The sequence below is a fragment of the Panulirus ornatus genome, chromosome 56 (genome assembly GCF_036320965.1).
Source record: "Panulirus ornatus isolate Po-2019 chromosome 56, ASM3632096v1, whole genome shotgun sequence".
In the NCBI taxonomy this organism is placed as follows: domain Eukaryota; kingdom Metazoa; phylum Arthropoda; class Malacostraca; order Decapoda; family Palinuridae; genus Panulirus; species Panulirus ornatus.
Window position 1 is genome coordinate 23,025,474 of NC_092279.1, and position 18,385 is coordinate 23,043,858.

Genomic DNA, 18,385 nt, shown 5'->3' on the forward strand with positions numbered 1-18,385 from the left:
TCAGTGAGTCCACCCACTTCTGTTCTTTTGCATTTAGGGCCAAAGAGTTACATCCATACAATCATGTTAGGACATTAAACTTTCAAAAATATTCAGCTTTACCATAACAGACACTAACCTCTCCTTCCACACTTTGGTAACTAAATCTCCTCACTTCCTCCAGGTCCTCTCCATTCAGAATGTTTTAAACTATCCTGTCTCATCTCTTTTGCACCTAGTCACCTTACTTTTTTTCACATTCTCTGTCAACTTTCTCCTTTGACACTTTATAAACCCCATTATCAGCTTGTAGAGTTTTTCACCTACAAATTTCTCTTGCAGGAAGTTACCTTATGTGGGGTCGTATCATTGTCAATAGGTGGAAAAGAATAGTACTGCCCCATTGAGGATCTTCTCACTCCAAAATAGTCAGTCATTTTCCTGCTCCTACATAGAGTGCAGCCTCATATCAATAAGAGCCCTATTAAAGAGAACCTGCATTTGCATAATAATAATATGATAAACATATACCTACATATCAGCACCTCTTACCATACTTTCAGCATGTAGTGTTCTTACTTACTGGGGCAGTAGCAATGGCAATTCCTGATATCCCTGTTGAGGTGAAGAACCAAATGAAGAGAGAGAAAAAGGTAATGATGCCATTTATTTTTTACTAAAACATGTCTTTTATATCCATGTAAAGCCGTCATTTCTAAAGCTGTTCAGAGTATTGCTTTTTATGTATTTGGCAATTTTTATATTTTTCTTAAAAACTAGATTTTTTGAGCAGCTTATGGTATGTAACCTTTATATAGGACTTTAAATTTTCTCTAATCTTTAACACCCTGGTGTAAGAGCAAGTGATTAATAGAGGTAAGACATCTTTAGACATTTTACATTATTAATCATTATGTATTTCCAAGAAGTAGTGACTTACTTGATGTTGACTAATGATTTTGCAGTCTCCCACATGTATTTAAGTATACATGTGTATATGCACATTATATACACTTTAATAACTGAAAATTTTTTATCCTTGGGATAAGGGAGAAAGAATATTGCCCACTTGCTCCCTGCGTTTTGTAGGTGGCTAAGAGGGGCGGGAGCAGATGGCTGGAAATCATTCCTTCCTGTACAACTTTCCAAAGGAAGAAACAGAGCATGGAGCCAAGTGAGGAATTTTCCCTCCAAGGCTGTCATCTGTTCTGTTCACTACCTTGCTTATGCAGGAAATGGCAAGTGTGTCTTAGCTGAAAATCTTGCAAGGTCCTCCCTTAATTCATCATTCTTTTAGTATACATTATTTTTTTTAACTCTAGGCCTTCATTTCTGTATTCTGTCATTATCATGATGAAATTATTTTGTGTGTTTGAAGCTTCAATGTAAACAGAACCATACATCTGAATCCAGAACTCATATGCATGATAAAGAGATTTAGGTGATGGATTAATTGGATATGAAGAACCATTGTTTTACCATGGATTTTGCATGAAACATTTGTTTAATGGCATATCCATGCAATTACCCTCAAATGAGAATTTTCATGGACACAGTTCCACCACAGGCACTGGATAGAATTAATTAATTAATTTAATTATACATTACAAGGAGGAAGTTTTACACTTACAGGGCCCCATCTCTTTAGCTTCCTTTAAAATCATACAAGCTTTATAAATTTCTGCATATTATCAGCATTCACAGTCTCATTACCAAGCTTATTCCATTCATTCACAACTTTACTGATGTTTCTTCCTTTGTGTGCCACTTTTACTTTTCACTAGTCTTTTGCTTATTTAGAGAAATTTTTCTTTCATCATTATCAGTTTCATTCCAAAACTTGTACGTGTAAGTATATCATCCCCTCATTCCTCTTTTCTATTGCAAGCAATTTATAACTGCAAACCTTTTACAATAACTCGGCTTCTTTGTTTCACTAATTTTATCAATTGTATATTTCTTTTTGCAGGGCGACCAAATTTTAGATAGATTGCATACTCTTCTTTAAGTTTAATATATAATGATATCCATGAACCCGAATGCATTGTTAATGTTAATGAATAGATAATTCACTTAACAGTCCTAATGTGATGTTCTGGTGATAGGCTGGGTACTTATGCCAATTCTTACATCCCTTTTACATTAATTTGTATCCTGCAGGATTATTTTCATATCTAGTACTTTAGTACTTTACATTTGGTTAAGGTAAACTTCATTAACAGTTTATCAGATTAAGTTTGTCCAGATCTGTAAGGTGATGCTGCTTGCTTCTTTCATGAATTTAGCACCATCTGCAAGCATTTTAAAGAAAATTATAGTTCTTCTGGCAGGTTATTTACATGTCAGGAATAACAGCAGTGTCAAGACAAAGCCTTGTGATATCTATCACTCTATACCTCTGATGCCTGTTCCCTTTGGGGACGGCCATGGTAAAAGAGTCTCCGTAACTGGCAAGCTCCAGTGCCGCTTCTTAGCCTTTAGTGCCTTGTTGCATGTCGTTGGTTACTCAAACCCACTTCGAAAAGAAACTTTGAGGTGCCCTTCTGCTCATATAATTTTCAGTCAGTCATTAGAGTCTTCCTCTTGTGGCTGCCTGAAAATCCAGTAGCTTTACCAATCTTTTGTATGGGACAATGCCAGATTCATTCTGGCAGTCCAATCCACCCATTCATTTCTTAAGCAGACCTGTTCACTCTTTATTATGGAAGTCTAGGTGTAAATTATTTATAACCTCTTTCCTTTGAACCCATCCTGCCTATCCTTGAGGTAACAAATGCGGCATTCAGCTTAATATTGGACTGTAGGATAATATGGGTCTATTTATACTGAATTTTTTTTAGAATGCTCCAATGAATTGTGAGAAGTGTTTTTAAGAGATCATAAGCATACTTTTATCCACTTAGAGATATCAGATATATTACAACATATCCTTCCCTTCAGGTTGAGAGGGAAACCCTGTTTGAAAATGAAATGCGCAAAATACGTCAGGAAAGGCAAGTCCGTCAGGTCTCTTCTCCAGATGATGACCATCTCAACATTGATCTGGGAGAAGGGCTTCAAACTCGACATGGCTCAAGGGCTAACACTCCAACTTCATCTTCAAGCTACTTAAGGGACCATAGATCGTAATTAAATTTTTATATAAGAGTATTTTTATGTAAGAATTTTGTAGTCTGTACTTTTAAAGCATCACATTCTTGTAAATGTCATCAATATCTTTCCATTGCATTGTCATGGTTACTTTTATTTTAACTTATAAACATCACGAGGTATTAATGTTTTTTAAGCAAATCATTTAAACTAAATACAGATGGACTAGATTTTATCCTGATTTTCTAAAAATATTAAAACATGTTCATAACTAAACCTTTATGATAATTTTGTTGTATCTGCCTCATAAATGTGCAGGGTTAGGAATAGCATCAATGAAGGTAAGATACAGATTTAAAACTAGACTCTGTTTATACCACAGGAGACTAATTAAATTCTAAATTTGTAAAAGCAACGCTGATATGGTCACTGTCTTTTAAGGTCTACACTGTTGATGTAAAAGGTGAAAAATATCATAATCTCATTAAATGAAAACTAATAAAATGGTAGTGAGAAAGTCTGACTGTTTGGCTTCAGTGGAGGTCAGTGAAGTTGTTAAATTGATCATTGTCACCATAGTAAGTCTTGAATAGGTCACTGATGCTTACTGTTAACTCTTCTTTTGCACGTTTGTTTAAATGTAGCACCTATAAACTCTGAGTCAGAATCATTTAACAAGAAAAAGTACTCCTGTTTTCACCCTGACATGAAGGGGACTTATGCATTCTAACTGCATAACAGAGTAAGATAGATAACCTGACACATCCCCAGTGTTTTTCAGTGGCATTGCCTTTAGATCCATGAAACAATGTATACATGTTTAAATTTTACTCGGTACATATAGCTGAAACATTCTCAGCTTGCATCCTAGCCCATGTTCTACCACCACGGTAAATCAGTATCAAAGGAGCTTTGAGGATATCTTTTACTTGCATGAAGGACAAGTGTATGGTAATCTTAGCCGACTCATAAGTTGTACCTTAAAATGGGAAGCTCCTTACACTCAACATTTGAAGAACACTTCATAATAACTTTTTCTATGGGATACCCAATCACAGCTCTTAATAACAAAAGAAACCATTATCAAGTCATTATCCTTACAACTTAGTGGATCAAGTGGGTTGAACAAGATGTAATTACCTGAAAATTTTTGTCCTCTATTCTGCTGCTTCATATATTTGATAATCCCCAAATTATAATACAATGTACTTGCCCTATTGTATGAAGATATCAGTTTCTGCAACCATAAAGGAAGCTCATAGGATATGTGCACTTGCCACTTGGGCACCTCTGTGTATGTGGTTGGTGAACTCATCTTTTCTGGAATTATATTTTTTTTGAAGTTCATATTTGGTCAGGCCATGAAATCAGTGATTTTGGTCGAGAAGGTTATGTTTTGATGGAACTTTGCATATTTGAGGGCTTTAACTGGCTAGCCCATGACAGTTCTGGGGGAATGCTGAAACTGTGTATAGTTGAGAATCCCATGTCATCACCTATGTTCTTGTATTAGAAAGACTGCTGAATATATCCTTCATGTCTCCTTTGTTAGTTTGCAAGAATGAGGTTCGCATTGCAAATTGAATGAATTATGTAATATAGATCTTTGAGAGATTATATGGTGATTAAACTTTAGTTGATTCAGATGGTAGTCAAAATGATAAAAAGGACTTAATTTGAGCAAGACCATCCAGGTATATTACAATGATTGCTAATCAAATGGGAAAACTTTACAAAAACAATGACACCAAAGGAAATTATGTATTGTTAGCAGCTTTCTATACTTCACAGAAATTCTGTTTGATTAGAACAAAAACTTGTGTGCATACCCAAACTTCACTAACTGGTTTTGTTTTTTATTAATTTATGATATAGTCTCAACGTATACATATATATACAATACACACACAGACATATACATATATACACACGTACATAATTCACAGTCTGCCTTTATTCATTCTCATCGCCACCTCGCCACACATGAAATAACAACCCCCTCCCCCCTAATGTGTGCAAGGTAGCGCTAGGAAAAGACAACAAAGGCCCCATTCATTCACACTCAGTCTCTAGCTGTCATGTAATAATGTATGTATATTTGTGTGTGCGGACGTGTATGTATATACATGTGTATGTGGGTGGGTTGGGCCATTCTTTTGTCTGTTTTCTTGCGCTACCTCGCAAACGCGGGAGACAGCAACAAAGCAAAATAAATAAATATGAGATATAGTCCATAGAATTGTCATCTTGATAAATTATTTCGCATATAAGAAAAAACCAAACCTTGCTGACTGTTATATGTAATTTGATAATCTATTCTTTTAGTGCTTCATGATATAAAAAATTCACAAAGAAAATTTACTGACAAAATTCTCATGCAGAATTGTATACAAGCACCAGCACTTCCAATCTGAAAATAATTTGTAGTTATCTGCGTCCAGTTGTGTAACAGTACTTTCTTATATTAACAAAAAAATCTTTTGTTTTTCATAAATTGTCTGTTACTAATTTAGATTCACTTTTTCATGAATAATAGGCAATTCTCTAAATGAGATACGATCACTCTTTTAAATGAAGCTCATTTCCATCCCATATGCTGAATACACACTAATAAGTACCCTTACATACCTACAGACCAAAAACTTTTAAAATATAAAAGAAATGATGCAGTAAGTTACCTATTATTGGTTGTAGTTCAGCAATGCAGCTTTCACTGGCATCTTGTAGCAGATAATGTCAAACTGCAAAGTGTCCTGTGTATATTGGTTCAAGCAGGACTATAAATGTTCTTAACTTTCTGTACATCACAAACTGGGAAATCCAGCGATTTAAAAATGAAATCATTCTAAGTTTTGTATCATTTATGTTATGTGTATGTTTATAAAATAAAAACTACTTAAACTCAAATCTTTTGTGTTTACTTCAGACTTTGCATAGTATGTTCTTAATGTTTGATTATGTAAATATAATTAAATTAATCATACACCCTCAGGACCTCTTTTTATGGGGCTCCTGCAGCTTTGAGACTGCATTCCAAACAGGGATGGGGAACAAGTGCAAAATGCCTCAATGAGACTTAACGCTTTCTTTGTCCATTGACAATGACACAGCCTTATCAGAGATGACTTTTCACACTGTAATTATTTGCAGGTGGAGTCTGTCTACCCATCTATCTCTCTGATCTGAGACGGAGCTCATCCCATCAGACATTAGAAGTCCAAGTATTTCATAATGCATAACCTTGTTTTCTTGAAACTATGGTGCCTCCCTTTTAGGTCGTTTCTCCAAGCCAAAAGTTGTCCATATTCTTTCCCTGTTTCTATAAACATGCGTGTTAGTAAGACTGGCTTGAAGTTTAAAAAATTTCTGTTCACCTATCTTATATATGACAAAACATTTGCCTCTGGATTGCCCTCTTCCACGTCTTAAGAACTAACCCTTCTAGTGACAATGAACAATATTTCAATTGCCCTAGTAAGTGCCTTTACACATTCCTTCAGTATTTATGGGGAGATTTTCCCTTTCCCATCAAGCAGGACACTGGCAAACCTTACACACTGAAATTACCTGATGGGCAGCTTTCTCAATCTAGTATTAAAACACCACCTAACCTTACATATCTGGAGTCTTCATTGTGTTGTTGCATAGTGGGCATGAAAGATCCTGGATTGTATTAAAGCTGTTTGTAGTAGTGTAGGGATGGGATATGTTAGGAGGGTAGATGGGAAAGTATAACTCATGATTGTCTAGGGAGTGTGGTTTCAGACAGCTGTATATCTGGTAGGCTGTTCTTTAAGACTGAGCTAGGAGGGCAATTGTTAAAGCTTGTTGGTCATTTTGTGTTCTGTCACTGTTACACATGCTGGATCTGTAACATGAGCTTGCAAAAATGAGATGTTGCAAAGAACTGGGTGCATGTCTATCTATATCTCTGATGCCCATTCCCTCTGGGAACACCCTCAAGGGGGTGGCCATGGAAGAAGTCTCCATGACCAGTGAACTCTAATGCCTCACCCTTAGCAGGCCATTGAAAGAGGGCAACTCTAGTGCAGCATTTCCAGAGGCTCCTACATTATGTTTGTACCATCAACTGCTAATTGTTCCAACCTACTACTGTATGCTACTGCCTAATGTTCCTGCCTACTACTTCTAACACTCGTACCATTTTGCCAGTAAGCAGGTCTAGCTCATAGCGCTCACCACAAGAAAGTCTAGTTACAAAGAATGAGCTGAGTGAGCGAAGTGTTTTTAAGTGTTATGTGTGAGCAGGAGAGATTGTATGTTTGTTGTCAGAATGTCAGTGATCCACATATGTTGAGGCAGAAAGAAGAGACAGCTACCTGGGTCAGAGGCGAGCAACCTGACAATCACTGTGGGAAATAAGTTGCTAGAAGCAGTGAAAAGATTTCACCAAGGATGTAAGGCATGTGTACGAGAAGGAAGAGAGGACAGTGATTGGTTCCCAGTGAAGGTCGGTTTGCAACAGGGGTGTGTGATGTCCTCATGGTTGTTTGATTTGTTTATGGATGGGGTGATTAGGGAGGTAAATGCAAGAGTTTTAGAGAGAGGGGCGAGTATTCAGTCTGTTGTGGATGAGAGGGCCTGGGAAGTGTCACTTGTTGTTCACTGATGATACAGCTCTAGTGGCTGATTTGTGTGAGAAACTGCAGAAGTCAGTGACTGAGTTTGGAAAAGTGTGTGAAAGAAGAAAGTTGAGAGTGAATGTGAATAAGTAAGATATTAATAATAATGTTTATAACTCATATTGCTATTCATGTAAGCTGGTAATGTTAACCCAAGTATATTTGCCCACAATGCCAGACCCCCATCACGAGAAACATCTTTCTGACAACCTTCATACTGTGTCACTACCTTCTATAAAGGACTAGCTAGACCACTGGGCATGCATAAATCAGAAAACATCAATCAAAACACTTATCCAAGCTTCCACACTCCCAGGATAAATATCCAAAAAGCACCAACGTAAAATACACCATTGCACCCCCGAGATACTATTACTACCATTACACAGAACTCAAACTGATAATGAAACATAACCAACTTAACTCTACTGACATTAAAAGTAAACACACAAAAGCAGTCAACCTACTTAAGAACACAACATAATACTGCCCTCCTCCAAGAAACCAGACAAACACCCAAATCCAAACTCTCTCCCTTCTATAACTATAAACCCTAAGAAAGAAAGGACAAGGAGGAGGATGTATAATACTATAAAGCATAACATCCCATTCACCAACACCAGCAATCATACAATACAGATTACAAACAGTAATAGCTCTCTTGAAATCTTAACCATAAAATGAAGTGACATAACACCAGCATATTTCTTAGCCTACCACATGCCCTCCTGGATACATTCTCAAACACAACCAATGTATCTAGGTGTAGATTTTAATGCCTACCACCCAAGGTGAACTACTCAAACCAACTGTAAGTATTCAACACCCTTAACCAATGCAAAAAGGCTTTCAACTCATCACCACCAAGAGGCAAACTCATCAGACATTGCCCTATGACACCAATATTACATAGAAGCACCACCTAGGGAACACTATGTGTTCCATTCCAACTTCTTACCCATTCTGATGCCTCTCTATCTCCATCCTTCCCTCTCCTCCTTGGTCTTTTCTAGCCCCTTGCCTTCTCTGCTTCTAAGAGCCAAACATAGAATGGAAGACAAAGCAAGAAATAGGAAGTTAAAAACTTGCAGAAACAAATGGTCTTCCTTGCAGTAGTTACACTGCATACACTTTCAAGTGAAAAGTCACTTTTGAAAAGGAGGTATCATCATCTGATGATAAGAGGGAGTACAGTCTCATTGAAAAACTTTTCACTTCCCTGCTTCTGGAAGTAGTGCAGCCTTGGAGTGGCTAGAGTTTCTGAAAAATGAGTCCTGGGGCAATTATGCAAAAATAAATATCCTCACTTGAGCCATTTTAGTCTCCAATATAACCTCATTTGATGTTCATCTAACTCAGATTATCTTATGTAACTAACCCTAATTTACAAAGCCTTCAGAACAACAGACTACAGATATTCAGCTTGGTATGAACATGTTCATTGCAGGATATACATTTTTATCAATGATATTCTGAGGGATAAAAAAAGGGCAGCTCTTTTTTAAGATAATGTATTTGTTTGACTAGTAAAATATATAATTTCTTAAATATATAGCAGAGGTAAGCTAAATATTTGCTGCTGCTGGTAGAAAATACTGCAAGGTCACATCATCATGCAACAGGAACATGTGAATCATACGTCCCTCAACAATATCTGTGAATGAACATATTACTAATTCAATCTATTAGCATGTTAACCCCATGTGTTACTAAATAACTCTATTCATATTTCAACCCAACAACATCCTCTTATCTACATAATCATTATAACTATTTGCCTCCATTGTATAGCTTTTATCCACATTTACAGCAGGATGGCTCAAGAAGAATTTCCCCTAAACATTTCAGCAACTGCAAATCTCCATGTCAAGTGAAGTTGATGAGCCACACACTATGTTTTATATATTTACTTGAGCAATGTGCTTCCACACCATGAATTCAGAATCAAAGAAAAAATTAGCATGAGAGAAAAAACAGAAAATTACTGAAAAATAAATGAAAAGCCATGGAAAGGTAGAAACAAAGCAGGAAAAAGTAAGAACATAATTTTCAAGAGATAATATGGATGAAAAAAGTAAACCATCAAATATCAAACTGTGTAGCAGTAAAAGTGAGGCCATTTCTTTTAAGGGAGTAAGAGGCTTATTATGTTTTGACAGGATTGGGCCTTAAAATAACATTAGCAGTGTGATCTCTATCCAAACAGAAGCCTTATTTGCCAGAACAGGAAGAAAGTCTCATTACTATTGATGAACTATGTGCTGGTTGTTAATCGATTATGAAGCATGAAAACAGTAAATCAGTGCTCTGCTCAGTGATTTTAGATGGCAGTCACAAATCCAAAGTAATATAATGGTATGCACCCCTGAAGCCCACTTCTGTCTATTTTCATAAGCAAGCCTTGAGGATAATCTAATGAAGTGTCAACCTTATTATCATGGAGATGGAAGCTATAACTTTGTTCTCTTCTAAAGCTCATATAATCAGAGATGCAATTAAACAATATGATCTCAGTAACAATGCATGGCACACTAATTTCAGTAAAGTCCTAACAATATACGTCACATACTCTGAATTTTGCCATTTACATCTAAGGGAAACCGATAATTTCTTTACTCACTAGAAGCTTGTACACAAGCCAGATGACACCAGATGACAACTCTAACTAGCCTGCAAAAACATCCGCGAGCTCAGTTACCCAAAGTAAACCATGGTAGGAGGATGTTATGTGCTCTCACACAGAAGTTTTCCATCCTGCTTCGGAGAATTCATAAACATAATTTTGTGGGCATCAGATGACAGTAATGTCCATTTATCATATATGGACAAATCAGGAAACTATGACAAGTGATTCTGAATATATTACAAGATGACTCACTCTCCAGACAGAGTAGAGGAAAATGAAAGTGACAGATGCTACAGTAAGTCATTGGGTATGGTGGCACTGCACCAAGACTTAAATATCTAAGTCTTAAATCAAGGTTCAAATGGCTTTGGTTGTTAGCTGGCTCACAAAATTTTCTTCAAATGTTCCAAATTTTGCTAAAATTAGCCAGCCTGGAAAGACCATTTCTTAACACAGATTGGACTGAAAAAGTTAATATAAAGAGTGGTCCAAGAAAATTGGTTTCAAATGAAGACCCTTATAGTATACCAAAACTATCTTCATTTGGGACACATACACACACACACATACATTAGAAGAAAAACTCCAAAGCAAAACACATCTTGAATTCTACATCACAAACAAACCTAATGATCAACCTGCCTGCAAAGAATACAGTATGAAGGTGACTTTTACAACAGTGATGCAGCTATTGTACACAGTACATGTTGAAAACTTATGTTTAGAGGACTTATATAAAAGGACCCCATAACAATCACCCACAATAGCTGGTTAATGGGACACATTCTATCTGTTCAACTTAAATTTGTTCTAATTAACTGTTGCAAATCTCCTATACACAGAAGTTTGGGACATGAAAAAACCTTTTTCACTACTTACAAGTGGAACTGTGTGTACTGAGAAGCACTTGTTAATATTCAAAGTGTATGAGCTATCAACCTTCTGTAAGACATCATCTCTTATTACTCTTTATCAATCTTCATTCACAGAAATCCTGTCCCACTAACATTCTAGCTCTACCAGTCCCCGGACCACCAGGAACTGCTACCTTGGATTTAATTGGAACCTAGCTCTACCTGAAACTTTTTGCTATAGGCATATGCTAATGTGTCCTAAAGATTTATGCTGATCATTCAGGATCCCAGTAAAAGAACCTGTTTCACAATTTTTGAGGGTAGCTACCAGAAAGCTTAAAGTATTGACTTTTTTTAAGAGTCTAGGATGATGCATCTTTCTGGCATGATCCTTTATCACCATTTGATTATGTTCTCTTTGCACACAGTCTCAATTATTTGTATTCTATCCGCCCTCATTATTTTTTTCATACTTAAATGCATGGCAAGATGCATAAGTTTTATACATACTTTCGTAATTCAAGTATACATGCATGCACTTATGGAAGTAAAGTACGTTATTTCAACATCTAATAATGATATCAAATAAACCCCTAAAATGCTTCTCAGACTGGTGCAAATATGAGAGCAAATTTTCCTCATCCCATGTAGACTACAAACTGTAGCTAAAGATGAAATGTTCATGGACATTATAAACTCTTAATCACAGGGATTGGCTTCCAGTTAGACAAAACACTAGCTGTTAATGTAAACAACCAAAGTAATGTGCTGTACTCATTAAATACTTGATCATTATTCTCAACATTGAAAGTTAAAGTTATGGAAATAATCATCACTTACTGCATATGACCTTAGTAGGGTTGACTTGATCACCTTGGAGGAAAAGAGCCAATTTCTTAATATCTACTGTGGCTGAGTGCAATTCTTCTGGCTCATATTCATCACTATACTCCTGCCCATCTGAAATCCAAGAAAACTGTATTTCACCAAGAGGCTACAGAATCAAGATTCATTGCTCTGAAAAGAGGGTCTCATACTATGGGTGACCTTATGCCAAAAGAATGAATAAAAGCACTCACATACAAATACTGGAAAAATTTAGGTTCTTAAGGATATTGAGAGTTATGGAAACAATAGATAGATAGGAGACACAAGTTCTTAAAGTAAACACTGCACTCTAAGCAGGAGCAGGGAAACAATGGACATCTTTTGAGTGAAAAGTTCTTCAAGGAGAGACCATATCCCTCTTCATTTATTGCCATTAATAAATTCTCAGTGAAGGTAACTTCTCACTGATGGAGTCCAAGAACACCTGGGGAACAAATATGAAGAAGTATGCAAAGTATGGTGACTGAGTGATAGGCAGACAGTCCTCCATAAACTATCTTCTTGTGCAATTGGAAAACTTAAAAAGGAGAAAAGATAATGAAACAGATACAATTAAGTAATAAGTTCAAGATTAATAAAATAAGCAAAAATAATACATACCCCACACTGGCACAGCCAGGTGTTTGAAATGAGTAGAAACATTGACGATGTCAGTAGATACAGAAATAACCAATGTACCACGTCTGTTGGCAGCAAGGGTAACATATGCTGAGAGTGTCTTCATGCGTTCAACCACATGCTTTAGCTGACGAAGAGGAGGCAGGTACACAGAAGCATCAAACTGAGGCATCTCTGGCTCCTGGTACAAATGCCATTGTCGTCGAGGAATTAGTTGTACTGGAACATCATGCACTACTCTTCTTAAATGAACTGTTAATGATGGCTGAAAAATAAAGAGGGCTACAGAATATGTATCAGTTGTACAAAAATACATTATTATATCACCAGACACCATATTAATCTGACAACAGCCCAAAGATGTCCAAATGAAATGCTACTATAAAGCAGGAGGTTGCTATCTACCACTATGACTGCTTAATGATAGGGTTATGTTCCTGGAATCTGTTACAGCAATATATTGTTATACAAGCAACTGAACCCCCCTGCAATAAGAGGAATGAAGTTCCTGCGCAAAAAGTTTCCAAATCTACCTTTAATGTGTGGTCTATACCTGACACAGATTACCACTAATTACCACACTCTGTTAAGATATAATCTAAATGTTTAAGGAAAACTTACAGAAAAAGGTACTGTAAGGCACTGCTTGAGTGGGATGGGACGAAGTAAAGGTTATCGATTGGCAGAGAGGGGCACAATAAGCTTACTTATATCACCCAATGAATCATATGATTCAAATATCTCATGTAATGATGCTTACCAAAAACACGTATTGAAAACGGCTTTGGGTGCTGCTAAAGTGGGACAGTGTGAAGTGGGGTTACTGGGAGGTTCAGGGAAGTGATCTAGCTCTGTTTACATTACCCCCCTGAAATAAATGATTCAGCAGTGGTTGCTATGTCACAGCTGATGATTCTGCTTAACCACTAGACATGGGGTAACAGGATCATGGTTTTCTCTCAAAGAAGAATTGAAAATACTCAACTTACCTCGCAATATTATTGTGTACTAAGAGGTTTGGTATGCACAAATATGGATAGCAGACCATTTTCTATGAAACCTGTATATGGGGCCAAATATCCTCCAATGATTCAATAACTTTTAAGTTCTTCTCTCTAATCATTTGCTTTTTACCTATAATTTGCTTCTTATAAATCTATTCAACAATTCAGGGAGACCCTTTGAATATTTATGATAATTTTTTCATACTTTTCATACATATCTCTGATGCCTGTTCCCTCCAAGAACTCCCTCAACGGAGTGGCCTCAGCAAAAGTCTCCAAAACTGTTGAACTCCAATGACGCTTCCCAGCATTTAGTGTCTTATCCTTAACAGACCACTGGCAGAAGGCAACTCTAGTGCAGTGTTTCTTTTTAGTGTAATAACTCCTGGTCCTCTCATACCATGAAAACTTTCCTGACTTTTGTGCTTCCAGTATCTCTTCTAAATTCTTCTGCATGTTTATATTTCCCATGAATTCTTTTGCCTGTTTATATTTCCCATGAAAACATTCATCAATTCTTCCTCATGTTAGCTTTCTCTCCATTCTTTTCTATAAGTAAAAACTGCACCACTCCTCTACAAATCTGGAAAACGTAACTTTTTTCTTTCTTAAATACAAGGACTCAGCCTTCAAATGTCTTACCAAAGTAGGTTTTAAGGCTTTTGGTCAGGAGTGTCCTTCCTTTTACTTTTCCCTGAGTTGGGTCTGCATCTTACTCTTAGGCACTTGCTCCTTCATTACACCAATCTTTCTATGGTGACAACCAAACTGCTCACCTTGTGTTAGAAACAAACTCTGATATGCAGAAGCATGAGCTTGAATCATTTCAGCACCTAGTGTGTTGCTAAACACTTGATACATCTAACAGAGGTTCCCTGAGGGTTGACTGTTGTGAAACCCAGTAAAATGTTCCAGAAATGCTCGGTCACAGATGTTATCATCAAATTCTGCTTCTATTTCACCACATGCTTATGATTTTAGTACAACTGGTGATGCAAAGAATGAAATGAAGGGAAAACCAACAGTGAAACCCCACACAGTTCATAAGTTTGAGACTATTCTAAACTGTTTCCTCATCGTGCTTACTGACCTGAGCATATCTCAGAAATTCACCACAAAACTATAGACCCTCGTGGTAGAAAAAAGAAAAGTTTGTGTTTTGGTCTAAATTTGTGCAACTTCATGTTGAAGTTGGCCACAATGTACTTCCCCTGCTTTATTTACAAAGCTCATGAATTCATTTTGCAACATGTTGCTTGCATTGACATCAAATTAGAGCTTCACTGTCTTGGCATACAACTAGTTTCACTTAGCAAATTGACTTTTGACAAATATATCTATCGTTCATCTCTAGAATGGGATGCTTAAGGTACCATTGGTTTTAGTGAGGGGCACTCACTTTGTTTTGGTAATCAGGCAACTATTTTTTGTAATCCAGTTCATTTACAGTGTTACTACCCCTGAGTTGGTTCTCAGTGTATCAAGTATACACATAAGTTCTAACACCCTCTAACATCCTTGAATTCAAAACCAAACTTTAAATGCAATCATATCTTCTCACTAAGTCATCAGTGAGTATACCAAGCTGACATGATACTATGCATTCTGCTATATCTTTAACCTTAAAGACAGGTCTTCAATATTATTCATTAACAATTACTTATTTCTGGTCATATTTGGCCACTGAAACCAATATCTTTTTTTTCATACATATTAGCCATTTCCTGCGTCAGTGAGGTAGCGTTAAGAACAGAGGACTGAGCCTTAGAGGGAATATCCTCACTTGGCCCCCTTCTCTGTTCCTTCTTTTGGAAAATCAAAAAGGGGAGGGGAGGATTTCCAGGCCCCTTCACCCCGCTCCCTCCTCTTTTAGTCATCTTCTACGATATGCAGGGACTTTGTGGTCTGATTCAGAGATCCAGTTAGGGATGACAAACACAATGGAAAGGGAAACAGAGCAAATTAATCCAAAATTGTGAAAATTCACATATATATAAAGGTTAAATGTTGAAAAAGCATTTAGGAAAGATTCTGTATTTGCCATCTTGTCTGAAGTGCTTGAAGTGGCATAGATTAAGATGAATATACAAACATAAACTAGTTAGTTTAAAATGTGTTTAACTAATTTAGATAAAGAGCTCACCAATTCCACTTCCAAAGTCAGGCAAGGACTGTGTTTCTTAGTGAGCTTTATCTTCAAACTGCGGGCAGCTGCATGACTTGACTTGAGAGAATTCAAGGTTCGTGAAAGTTTATCTGCAGAACAAAAAAGTAAATATCTGTTGACACCTCACCTTATTTTCCTGCCTCAGAACCCTCTTCTAATGGGGTCTTGCTGTGATCTGGATGCTAGTCATATCCAACAGGTGAAACCAAAGGTTAAGCGGTATGGTAATGGTATGTGTCAGTCTTTGTATGGCGAGTGCATGTACTGAGGAATAGGTGCTCAGGTTCTTTTGTGTGGAAACAGAAACCTGGAGATAAGGGACCCTGTGATAAGCTGAAATGATGTTTGTAATGTTGGAGAGATGGTTAGTGTCAAAAATGCAAATAAAAAGGTGTTAAATCATGTATACCTGGGGAGTGTAGTTTCAGATGGATATATGTCTGGTGGAGAAAAGTTTATGACTGGGTTGGGGGGACAGTTGTTTAGAGGTTGTTGAGCCAATGCTAATGTTGTCTGTTGGAGGAGGGTGGACCCGCATGCATTGTTTGCAGAAGTGTGAAGCAGGATAAGATTTACTTCTACTTGGGGGATGATGGTTGGGTATAGAGTGGTTTGGGTGAGAGAGTGTACCATTGCAAAGGAATGAGTGCCAAGAATATTAGAATGAGACTGTACGGATATACTTTGCTTCATTGTGTACATAATAAATGTTTGAGGTTGCAAGGTAGGCAATAACTACTATGAATACTCTGTTTTGAAAGATTTGCATCTTTGTTATATTTGCATTTGACAGGGTGGGTGGCCAAGCAGACAAGGCAAAGTTAAGGGTGGACCAAAAGAGGCCTTTTTAAATATCATGGGATTCTTTTTCCAATCCAAAACTGGAGCTGTTAATTATTCCGAGGGCATCTAGTTTATTCATGGCTTTTGTGATGATACAAGATTCTGTTTTAAGTGGGCGAGTGATCAAGCTGTGTGAATGTTTGTTTTTGGTGATGGAGTGCAGCATTATAATTGTGAGGTCATCTGTGCATGAGAGGACTTATACAATGAGGTTTGCATCAGGTGGGAGAAAACTGTGTAGGAACAGATTGGATAGGATTGAAAATAGGACTGCTTTTTAAGGAATTCCACTGCCTGTTTCTGAACCCTGCCTGTAAGTGGTTACACCACAAGAAAGAAGCTATCAATGAAGCTGTATCTTCAGTTGACTGTAAGAATTATAGCTTTGTTGAGGACCTTTCTGCCCCAGAGGAGCTCATCTTACCCTGCTCCTGTATGTAGGGCAGCCTTGAAGCTGCAAGAGCTCAGTTAAAGGGGTACTAGGGCTACCTAAAAATTGATAATGATGTATATATTCATATGTATACAGAGCTATTCCTGAGCTCTACCTCTGAGTGATAATACTGTGAGCATGAAGTTACTTTCAATGAGGCTTTATCATCATTATTAGACAGAAAGTAGCACAGTCTCATTAAGGGCCTTCCTATCCTAAAGGAACACAGCTTTCCCTGCTCCCACTCGAACCACAGCCTCGAAGTTGCAGGAACCCCAAGGCAGGAATCCTTAGGTTGCAATATCACACTAAGCATGTATAAATACATTGTTGACTGGTTGGTAAGGTTATTTAATGTATGTATGACTCATGGTGAGGTGCCTGAGGATTGGCAGAATGCGTGCATAGTGCCACTGTACAAAGGCAAAGGGGATAAGAGTGAGTGCTCAAATTACAGAGGTATAAGTTTGTTGAGTATTCCTGGTAAATCATATGGGAGGGTATTGATTGAGAGGGTGAAAGCATGTACAGAGCATCAGATTGGGGAAGAGCAGTGTGGTTTCAGAAGTGGTAGAGGATGTGTGGATCAGGTGTTTGCTTTGAAGAATGTATGTGAGAAATACTTAGAAAAGCAAATGGATTTGTATGTAGCATTTATGGATCTGGAGAAGGCATATGATAGAGTTGATAGAGATGCTCTGTGGAAGCTATTAAGAATATATGGTGTGGGAGGAAAGTTGTTAGAAGCAGTGAAAAGTTTTTATCGAGGATGTAAGGCATGTGTACGTGTAGGAAGAGAGGAAAGTGATTGGTTCTCAGTGAATGTAGGTTTGCGGCAGGGGTGTGTGATGTCTCCATGGTTGTTTAATTTGTTTATGGATGGGGTTGTTAGGGAGGTAAATGCAAGAGTTTTGGAAAGAGGGGCAAGTATGAAGTCTGTTGGGGATGAGAGAGCTTGGGAAGTGAGTCAGTTGTTGTTCGCTGATGATACAGCGCTGGTGGCTGATTCATGTGAGAAACTGCAGAAGCTGGTGACTGAGTTTGGTAAAGTGTGTGGAAGAAGAAAGTTAAGAGTAAATGTGAATAAGAGCAAGGTTATTAGGTACAGTAGGGTTGAGGGTCAAGTCAATTGGGAGGTGAGTTTGAATGGAGAAAAACTGGAGGAAGTGAAGTGTTTTAGATATCTGGGAGTGGATCTGGCAGTGGATGGAACCATGGAAGCGGAAGTGGATCATAGGGT

General features: G+C 37.4%; 2 protein-coding genes across 15 annotated transcripts in view; one reads left to right on the top strand and one right to left on the bottom strand.

Moving 5' to 3' along the window:
* LOC139766017 (anoctamin-5) overlaps positions 1 to 5,976 on the top strand; it is a 131,442-nt gene extending 125,466 nt beyond the window's left edge. For all 10 annotated transcript variants that reach the window (XM_071694110.1, XM_071694107.1, XM_071694108.1 and 7 more), the window contains 2 exons: positions 543 to 632; positions 2,920 to 5,976. In XM_071694110.1, coding sequence (XP_071550211.1) covers positions 543 to 632; positions 2,920 to 3,108 — 279 coding nt within the window. In that variant the 3' untranslated portion in view covers positions 3,109 to 5,976. The remainder of the gene's footprint in view (positions 1 to 542; positions 633 to 2,919) is intronic.
* Positions 5,977 to 6,087: 111 nt separating this feature from the next.
* Hus1-like (Hus1-like checkpoint clamp component) overlaps positions 6,088 to 18,385 on the bottom strand; it is an 88,908-nt gene continuing 76,610 nt past the window's right edge. The window contains exons 4-7 of one of the 5 annotated variants that reach the window (XM_071694117.1): positions 15,846 to 15,958; positions 12,681 to 12,963; positions 12,033 to 12,152; positions 6,088 to 9,384 (exon numbers count right to left, since the gene is read on the bottom strand). In XM_071694117.1, the coding sequence (XP_071550218.1) occupies positions 9,278 to 9,384; positions 12,033 to 12,152; positions 12,681 to 12,963; positions 15,846 to 15,958 (623 nt within the window). In that variant the 3' untranslated portion in view covers positions 6,088 to 9,277. The other 4 variants (XM_071694118.1, XM_071694119.1, XM_071694120.1 and 1 more) reach the window with 4 other exon arrangements.